Source organism: Camarhynchus parvulus, chromosome 11 (assembly GCF_901933205.1).
Source record: "Camarhynchus parvulus chromosome 11, STF_HiC, whole genome shotgun sequence".
NCBI lineage: Eukaryota > Metazoa > Chordata > Aves > Passeriformes > Thraupidae > Camarhynchus > Camarhynchus parvulus.
The window spans coordinates 6,791,001-6,800,837 of NC_044581.1; the positions used below are offsets into that span (position 1 = coordinate 6,791,001).

Consider the following 9,837-nt stretch of genomic DNA (forward strand, 5'->3'; position numbering starts at 1 on the left):
GAAGAAGCCACACTAGACCAATCCAGAAGGGAGCCTGGAGCAGGGGGTGTCAGAGGTGGTTTTGGTGGGCTCAGCAGACATCACAGAAGGGGAAGAAATGGGGCAGGGGCAGTGGGGAGTGTGAGGAGAGTCTGGGTCTGAACACAAGCCTGAGCCCCTGTGCTGCCTGTGCCTCCCACAGCAGCCCTGGGACTGAAATGAGAGCTGGGGGATGGAGGCTTGTGGCCATCAGTGCACAGAGATCTCCAGCAGGAGAGGGGACAGATCCCAGCACAGCCCCAGGAGAGCCATCCCAGAGGCCAGGCAGGAGGGGCAGGTGGCACAGACCCCAGTGGCAGCCCCATGGAGCCCACCTTCCATGCAGGGATCTGCTCCCTGGGCAGGAGATGCAGCTCTGTGTGAAGAGGTGAGGTCCTGATAGGAGCCAGCATAGGGTGATGCTGAGTGGGAGCACAGGAGGGGACCTGGCTGTGGCTTGGGGGATGAGGCAATGAATCCAAGGCTTCTTGGAGGGGATGAAAGGTGGAAATGGGTTTCTTTGGAGATTATGTCATGTCTGCACGACTTCTCTGAAAGGAGAAAGGAGAAGGAAACAGATCTAATGTGGTGAAAATGCTGGTTTGCAAGAAATGGTCTGCAGGACATGGGGTCTGCTGGCCTTGCATGGGGCAGGTGGCCCCACAGAGAGCTGGGCACAGCCCCAAGGGGTTCTGGTGCCACTGTCCCCAGGCAGGGCTCTGCAGGGAGAAAATGCCTGGCACAGAGCAGCCAGAGCCCTCTTCTGTGGGCTTTGCATCACCCCCAGGCTCTCCTGCCCTCCCTGCCCACCTCCCCACTGCACAGAGCCTTGGGGCCAGCAGCTCACACCAGCTCCCAGGCACTGGTTAAAAACACACAACTGTAATTAAGGGAGAACTGAGCTAATGGCTTTTCCCAACCAGTATCCCCTGGCTCAGAAAACCTCATGTGCCAGCCCTGAGCTCCCTTTCCAGGCATGTCTGAGGCACACAGCTGCTCCTCCTTTCCCTTGGCTATTTATTCCTCTCTCCAGAGGAAGCGTTAGTGGATGCCTCCACTATCTGTTCTTCATGGAGGAAATCAGTGCATGTTGGATGTTTGAAGGCCTGGAAAGGCCCCACAAGGCTCTGGAGGACTGAGCTTCCCTCCCTGCCCCAGCACTGGACCTTTGGGTCTGGCTTTAGTCTTCTCCAGGCTCCTCTGCAGCTCCTGGGGCACTCCCAGCACCCTCTGAGCCATCCCCAGCAGTGGCACAGCTGTGGAGCTCCTGCTTGGGCAAATGCAAAGGCAAGTGGAGAGAAGAGGGGGTACAGACTCTGCAGAGGATTTTATGGGTGTCCAACCTCACTATAATTAATAATTGAATACAGATTTTCTGACTGAGCAAAACCCCTGCTTTAGAAATGGAAATGGATAGGCATGGACCAAAAAAGAAAAAAAAGCATCATAGAGGTGGGAAATATTCTCTGACTCATAAAATGCTTTGGGTTTTGAGGGGATAATCACAAAAGTTAATACTTTAACAGAGAACATGAACAGTTTGCCGGTGATAAATGCGGGTGTCCGGCCGGACCTGCCCCGCCCAGAGCCCCGGGGTCCGTTCTGCATCCGAGCCCCGTCAGGAGAGGGCACCAAGCCCCAGCAAACAGAGACTCCACGGCCTGAGGACTCCTGCAGTGGAAAGGCAGCAGTTTAAGCAGTTCAAGAGGCTTCCCCAGGCTGGAGCCTCTCCTGGTGCACCCAGGGTTCTCCTCCTTGGCAGCTGTGACACCCCAGGTTCCAGACCTGCAGCGTGTCAGGGTCACCCCTGAGCTCTGCTGGGAGAGCATCCCTGGAGATGCTGCTGCTGCCAAAATCCCCTTGCCCGGGAGCTGTGAGTGCCTGAGCATCATCTGGGCCAGTGCAAGTGATGGTTTCTTTATCACTTGGTGGAATTTTTTGGGTAGGTTTCTTTTTTTGGTTGGTTCTCCTTTTCTTTTCCCCCTTATTGGACTGTTACAGGGAAAGGAGGAGGAAGTAGGGGGACATTCAGATTTGCAGAATTTGTCTTCCCAGGTCACTGTTACATGTGAGGGAGCCCTGCTCTGTTCCCCATGGCTGGACCCCTGCCCACCCATGAGAAGGAGAGAATTAATCCCTTATTTTGCTTGGCTTGTGTGCCAGTTCTGCTTTATTTATTAAACTGTCTTTAACTCATGACTTTCCTCATTCCTGCCCTTCCAGTTCTGCTCCCCCTCCCACAGCCCTGGCAGGGATCACTGCTGAGCTCTCCATGGCCCCTGGCAGGGGGATATTGCAGGAATCCCTGGGGTGATCCAGCCTCCCCTGTCTGTCCCTCCTGCCCAGGGAGCCCTGCAGGGAATCCCTTCCTCTGCAGCCCAGCAGACACCACAGGCCTGGGCACACGTGGCAGGCAGGCTGTGCTCCTCCAGGGGACAGCAAATGGGACAGGCTGAAACCCCTTAGCCTGAAACTGGTGGCAGTTTGGCACCTAAAAACCCTCAGAGGGGTCTCCAGCCCCTTTAGGGTCCCCTTGGAATCCCATCCATCCCCTCCCTTCCTGCCCTGAGACCCAGTGGGAAGAGCCAGTCCCAGCTGCTGGCAGCAGCACAGTTGTGGGGCTGGGAGAAGAAAGGACACCACTCTCCAATACCACATGGAATAAACTTTATTTTGTGGCTGTTATCAGCAGGCAGGTGCAGGCTGGGCCAGCAGCATTCCAGGAGCTGGTGCCCAGCTGTGGGTGCAGCTCAGGGCTCTGGTGCCCTCTCCCAGGAGCTGAACATCCTTAACCCCTTCTGAGAGGGGATGCAAGCCTTCCCTCCCAGCAGATGTTGGGGAGCCTGAACCAGGGCACCCACTCTACATCATGGGGCACGAAGTTCTTTCTTCCTTAGAAGCATTTTAACTGCTCTCTTCACCCACTTCTCCTCAGGATTTGCACAGACCTTGGCTCCTTTCTTGGTCTCAAACCTGCCAAGGTTAAAGGTGAAGCTTTGTGAGGAATGACAGCTGGGATTCCACTTGTGCCCACCACACCATCCTCCCTCCCTGCACCCTTTCTCCTTTCCTTTGTCCCTGTGCCTGCCCCTGGGTTCTTGGTGTCCTACAAGCAGCTCATCCTGCAGCCCAGCACCTCTGGAGCCCCTGCAGAGCCCTCAGGAGCTGCAGTGGCCTTGTGGAAGTGCCCAGACAGTCACATCCTCCCCTCCTCCTGCTGGAACATCACGGAGCTTACGCAGACCTGTCCCTGTCCTGTCCCCACATGGAACAGATGAACTGAGCCTGTGGCAGCCCGGGAGGCAGCACAGCAGCAGGGGAGCTGCCAGGACTTACACAATTGCTGGGTAATAGCATTCCCTGGAAGTTGAGTTGAAGCCCAGGAGGATGTCCAGCCGCAGGACACCCTTGACGTAGTCGAAGCAGCACTCAGCTGGAACGTAGGGGGCTGCAGAAAACAAAGAGGCACAAGTGAGGCTGGCTCTGGGGCAGCCTGCCCTCAGCACCTTCCCCCAGCACAGGGCTGATGGACACAGCACCCCCCAGGCTCTGCAAATGCTGCCATGAGGAGCCCCAGGGGCCCTCCCGGGGCAGGAGGATGCTGCAGGTGAGCACCCAGCCCTGCAGCAGCTCTGCCAAAGCCACCCAGCCCCAGGAGCAGTCTCCATCCCTCCCTGCACCCCACGAGGTGCTGCTCTGCCCTGGCCAGGGCAGCAGTGCCCCAGCAGGGCCGTTACCTGCATGGCAGCACGGCAAGAGGGTGAGGAGCCCAACGAGCAGCAGGACTGGCCTTGCAGTGAGCATGGTGGCTCTGGGAGGGCTCTTCCTTGCAGGATGCTGCTCTGCCTCCTTGGGAGAGCTCAACTCTGAGCTTAGGCAAGGAGCTGCTGCAATTTATCCTCTCTACTTCTCCCCAGTTCTCTCTTTTCCGAAGAATTTTAACCCAATTCAAGGAAAAGCTGCAGCTTCTTTGTCCGTGGGGATTTCCATGTCACGTGGGGTCATTGGGATTGCAGACAGACAGTACCTGAAAGGCTAAACAAATTGTGTCAGCTTCTGTCTTCACCCACACAGGGAAAGTCATGAAGGAAGTGAAATCCTCCTCTCTGCAGATGTAAACTCAAGAGCTCCTGGGCCGTCAGAGAGGGGATTCATAGCCATAGGAAATGCAAAGCTTGGTGTTCCATGCAAGGTCACTCAGCCCAGAGCCAACACAAATGTGCTGGAGATGCCTGGATGGCTTGTGAATCCTGGAAAGCATTAAATAGAACACAGTGACTGCTGCCACCAGCCCTCTGTGGCCTGAAAGGGGCAAGTTGGCAAATACTGGCAGAAATTGTATCACATTCCATGTTGGTACTATGGAGAAGAACCCAAGTTTTCCACCAAAAATCCCTGTTTGTAACTGGGCAGTGAGGGGGGAAGAGAAGGGGGTGTAGTTGAGCCTTTCCTTGTGGACAGGGCTGGCTTAGCCCAGGGCAGGGCCGGAGTCAGCACCAGGCTGAGGGGAATGGATGGAAAACTCACTGTTCAAAGGTTTTGGGTGTGTTTCCATCATCTTCCTCTCTCCACAGCCTTGAGGCATCCCAGACCCTGCAGGGAGCTGTGAAAGGGGTCAGCCCCTCTGTGTTAACCTGGGGGCAGCTCTCCCCCCTTGTGCTGGGCTCCCCTTTCTTCAGACCTTCAGAAGGTCCAAGGAGCCCCTCTGCAGGTCCTTGCCAGTCACGCTCAGCTCATGCTCAGCTTTTTTCACCTTTCCCTCTTTTTAACCAGACTCCAGGTGGATGCAGGGAGCAGTGGGGTCCCATGCAGATCCCCTGGCACCACAGTCCTCCCTCACCCCCTGTGAACTCCCCAAGGGGCCACCTCAAGCCCTTCTTCACACTGGCACCCTCAGCCACTCTCTGGGGCAGGACATTGTGCCTGGGGCTGTCATCCCTGGATGCCTTTGAATTGGGAGAAAAACCACCCAGTGCTGAGAACTGCTCTGGTCATGCTCAGTTTCATCACACACATTTCCTGCCAATGGAGGCTCAAGATCCACTGCTCTGGATGGACCTTCAGAAGCTCCTGCAGGTCTGTGTTTCTTTTTCTGGCCGAAGACCTGGCCTAGGATGCTCTGCTTCCCTTTTCTCAGGATTTGAAGCCATGTCTGTGGAAACCAGATGACTCACAACTCCCTGGAGAACTTTTGATGTTTCTTTTCACTTTGGAAAGGGAAAGGCTGGTGTGTAGGCATTAATTGTTAAGTGTTGGAAAGCCCCTGTGCTGGCCCAAGTTTTTATTTCACTTGAACAGACTCTGAAGAATGTGCTTGTTTACATGAAAAAGAAACAGAATCTTGTTTTTCTGCAGGAGCAGGGAGGCTGAGGGGACACATCAGATGCAGCCTTTGCCAGTGAGGGGACAGAGGAGTTGGGCAGAGCAGCCCTGAGCTGGGTTTGGGGTCTCAGTGGGTGACTGAGCCCTCCCAGCTGTGCTGGAAAACAACCACAGACATCCTGCACTTGGGGAGGCCCTGCAAGAGCAGCTGGGCTGCAGGGCAGGAGAAGGTGCCTGAAACTTGTCCCCAAGGAGGCAGTGGGAGGCTTTGGAATAAGTTTTCCCTGCTTTCTTCTGTTCTACTCAGCCATTTTGAATTTTTCCATTTACAAGATGAGACATCCTTGTCTGGCTTCTTTAAACCCTTTCTGCCTGCAAAGCTCCTTCACATTTCTTTGGGGTGCTCCCTCCAGAGTCTCCATGGAGAAGCCCTGATTGACTCAGGACAATCACAAACCAAATGTGATTCTCTTCTTCCTTCCCAAAATCCCTGTTATTCCAGGAACAGCCCTGGCATGTCCTACAGCCTGGACATTCTAAAATAAGAAAAATAAGAATCTCTTCCAAAGTCTGCTTCCTACAGACGGACACTGGGGAGCACCAAGTGCTGCGAGTTGGTGATCTGAGATATTTCCTGTGCAGGAAGCTCTGCCTGGAGTCACGAGACACAGAGGCTGCAGAAAGGCTCCATGCCTTCCAGGAGCCCTTCCCCAGGCTCTGCCTGCACTGACTCACTGGGCAAGCTCCTCCACAGGCACAGGGACAGAGCAGAAACGCCCTGTGGGCATGCAGGAAACCCTCACAAACACAGCCAGGAACAGGCAGGGGTCAATGCACCTGCAGCAGAAACTGGAAGTGGCCTTATCTGGCTAAGGAAGATGAGATAATAGATCTGATGTCAGCTTCCCCAAACACACTAAAAATGAGATATTTTTCCATTTCTATCCAATGAGGTCAATCAACTACCTCAGGGTGAAGTGAAGGGGTGTGAGGGAGACTCTGCATTGGAGAGCCTTCTGTGTGGAGTAGCAATCAGGGGAAATGATGCTTAATGAGAACTTCAGGCTCCTTTTAGAGCTCCTAGAGTTTAAGCAAGCAGCACAGATGCTTCAGCTTTTAAAGCAAAGCTGAGATAACAGAAAAAAAATAGGACATGGAAGCAATTCCAGTCTAATTTTTGTGATTTAATTCTGAACAGAGTTAGCCCTGATAATTTCAAGATGGCACTAGAACAAGTTATGAATTTATCTGCTCCTTAGTGTTTGATTAGAATAAACCCCCAGCAATCAGAAAAATAAATGCAGTTAATGAATGTGATGAACAAGACACGTTAAGGGACCTAGATGTTGTAATGAAGATGTGTTTATGTGGGGTTATGGTCAGAGTCAGCAAGCTGACCTCACATCCCTCCTTGGAGGGTGATCTCACTTATATCTGTCTTCTTCTTTTTAAAATTATTTGGTTTGTGGCAGAATTCCAGGGTGAATTCTGAAGGCTCAAGAAATGAACCTTCCTCCATCACCTGTGACAGTCACCAAAGAGGTCCCAACAACCTCTGTGATACCCAGGGGGATTCCAGCAGCAAAAGCAGCCCTTGCAGTGACACTGCAGGGACACGATTCTCATAAAAGGGGAGATCAAGCAAACACAAAGCCCAACAGGACTGTGGCTGTGCACCCTGTTTGTCCTGCCTTGCTGAGCCAGCAGGGTGAAGGTGCTGGTGGCACCAGAGGCTGCCCCAAGCACGAGAGCTCTTGTGCAACATTTCACAGGAAAGAAACCACACTGAGGCCTGTGATCAATCCCAGCCCAAACCAGAGAGGATGGAGGCAGCACCTTCTCTTCCTCACCTCACACCAGCCTGGGAGTAGTCAGAGCTTGCAGGAGACAGTGGCAGAGGAGATGATGGCAGAGGTGTGTCCCTGGCAGGTCCAGCCTGCAGGGAGCAGAGGGAGGGACAAGCCAGCAGCCAAGGGTGGCCCCAGCAGAGGCAGGGTCCTCACCAGTGAGGTGACAGCCCCCAGGGTCTGAGCACAGGGCTCAGAGCCTCCAGCAGTGCCCCCCGGCACACCAAGGTCAGGAACCAAACCCAGAATCCATTTGGGAAGGTTGGGGGAATTTTCTCAGCAGTAACAGGACATGGGGACAGAGACAGGGCTCCATCCAGCCAAGGTACCTCCAGCAGAGCCCCAAGGGCTGTGCAAGGGGCTGATCAGAGCCAGGACATCAGAGCAGCACTCACAACACAGCAGGGACTCAAACCTGAGTTAGATGGGGCTCCTGAGGACACTGAGCCTGTGAGGAGCCCCAGGAACTTCTCCTTCTCACAAGGTCAATCTCAACAGCTGCTAATGACATGGTGGAGGTGTTGTGGAGCTGGAAATGAAACATGTGGGTTAGTAAGGGCTGAGAGAGCCCTTCATGACCATGGATCCCCCATCTCCTGTGGGCTGTGGGGAAGCATCAAGGCAGGACATGCACCTCTCATCCCCCTGAGCAGAACAGATGTGGCATTGGTTATCCCCTGGACCAACCTCCGCCCCTGAGGCACCCATGGAGCTCCAGGGGAAGGGGTTGGAGGGACACCCTTGGCACAAGGTCCTTCCCTGCACAGCCAGACACCAACACCAGCAAAGTCAGGGAGTGTGTGCCACCCACAGCCCAGGGGCACCCAAAATCTCCAGAGGAGCAGCCCCAAGAGCCCTGCTGGGGCCAGCTCTGCCTGGGGGGGAAATGACTGGAAATGATTCATCCTGTCAGGCCTGGCTGGATTGCATCACTCCCTCCTTCCTCCTGCTCTCTCCACAGGAGAGGAGAAATGAAATTGAAAAATCAAAAGTGCTTTCATTTCCTTAGAGTTACATTATACCCAAATGACTTTCCTGGCCTGGTGACTCAGCTGCAGGAAATTTTCATTGACTTCTGCATCTACCTGGAAGGGCACGGGGCTGAGAGATGGTTGGGATGAGAGCTCCTGAAATGTAGGGAAGGTGCTCATTCCTCTTGCTCCTGCCAGCTCCCCACTCCAGGCAAACCCCTGAGAACTGACTCTTTCATTGAGCTGCTCCTCCCAGCTCTCCAGCACCAGAGCAGCACACAAGGGCAGCCCAAGCCCTGGCTGGGGTGGCAGAGGTCCTGTCTCAGCCCTTGCCCTCTTGCCTCCTTACAGAACAATGTTTGTTGTCTCTGAGCTGCTGTTTGACCTTAGCTTTGCTTAAACAATGCCAAAGTCCATTTTTCTCTATTGCCTTTGTAAGATGGGAGACACAATTCCCTGGGAGGAAATATATTTCCTGCAAACACCTGCAAGATGAAACCCTAAAGGAGATGGAGCAATAGCCTGGCCACATCCAGCTGTGCCAGATTTGCCATCTCTTGGTGATGCTGGGATGCTTTCACAGTGCTCAATCACAGGTGTTCATCTCTGCAGGGACCACGCTTGGAAACCCAGCCCAAGGCTCAGTCCCCTGAGGGTGAAAGTTTTTAACATAAGAACTTTATTACTTTTATTTCTATAAAAATGTACAGCTCATATCTCATGCACACACTCAATATACAAACAAACTGCAGCTTGTAACAGTCACTGTGCTCCACAGCAAGTGTATTTTAACTCCCAGAAATGGGTGACACCTACAGGCTCCATCCTCTCTCCCTCCCAGACTGCAGAGAGGAGCAGCAGTGTCCCCCTGTCCCCTGTGAGGGTGCCAGCACCCTGCCTGCAGAGAGCCAAGGGACAGGAGAGGGGCAGGGAGTGCACAAGGACAGGGCCAGCCTGGAGGAGCAGCTGCTCCTGCTGAGTTCCAGAGGGGTCACAGCAGCTGGGAGCTGGTGGTGGAGCAGGGAGCAGGGTCCTGCCAAGGACTGGGGGATTCCAAGTGGTCTGGTGCACATCCATCCCCCCAGCCCTTCACCTGCAGCACACAAGTGTCCACTCTGCTTGCTGAAGGGCCTGGGCAGTGATCCAGCCCCCATGGACGTGCACAAGCCATCTCAGACCAGCAACAAAATAGACAAGGCACAGTGTTTCCCAGTGCTGCCACAAAGGTCTTGACTCCAAGCAGCTCAGACAGGACATTACATACATTCAAAAAGCTATAAAACCTTTTTTACAAAAATAACATTTCTGGTGTTTCGTATAAAAATAATGCCACAGTACATCACCTCACGAGTTCCAGCTGTGCACAGGTGGGGTGCATGGGGAGGTGGCACTGGCAGAGCCAGATTTACCCTCCAGGAAAATCAACCCCAACCAGAGTTCCACAACTGAGCTGCTGCACAAGGAAGGATTTCACTCCAAATTAATCATTGAAATAGATCTGATTGCATCCTGTGCTTGCAAAGGAGAGGAATCCCTCAAGCCAACAAAATGCAGAAGTCAGGGATGTGTGATGGCACACAGCAAGCACAACTGTGGTGTGTCCTCTCCCCCTGCAGGGCTGGAGGGATGCCCTGAAGGTGCAGTTTGACAGATCTAACAGGCCACATTCCTCAAGCTCT

General features: G+C 53.8%; 1 protein-coding gene across 1 annotated transcript; it reads right to left on the reverse strand.

Annotated features, from left to right (window-relative positions):
* Positions 1-2,885: 2,885 nt before the first annotated feature.
* On the reverse strand, positions 2,886-3,822 carry LOC115908021 (C-C motif chemokine 3-like). The gene is made up of 3 exons (XM_030956302.1): positions 3,756-3,822; positions 3,355-3,466; positions 2,886-2,991 (listed from the first exon to the last, which is right to left on the reverse strand). Exons 1-3 carry the CDS (start codon positions 3,820-3,822, stop codon positions 2,886-2,888), a joined length of 285 nt encoding a protein of 94 aa, XP_030812162.1.
* Between the last annotated feature and the right edge of the window lie 6,015 nt (positions 3,823-9,837).

Coding starts and splice junctions, on each gene's coding strand:
- LOC115908021 (XM_030956302.1), bottom strand. CDS start 3,822: ATGCTCACTGCAAGGCCAGTCCTGCTGCTCGTTGGGCTCCTCACCCTC. Junction 3,467..3,755: donor CTTGCCGTGCTGCCATGCAG/GTAACGGCCCTG, acceptor TGTTTTCTGCAG/CCCCCTACGTTCCAGCTGAG. Junction 2,992..3,354: donor TGCTATTACCCAGCAATTGT/GTAAGTCCTGGC, acceptor TAACCTTGGCAG/GTTTGAGACCAAGAAAGGAG.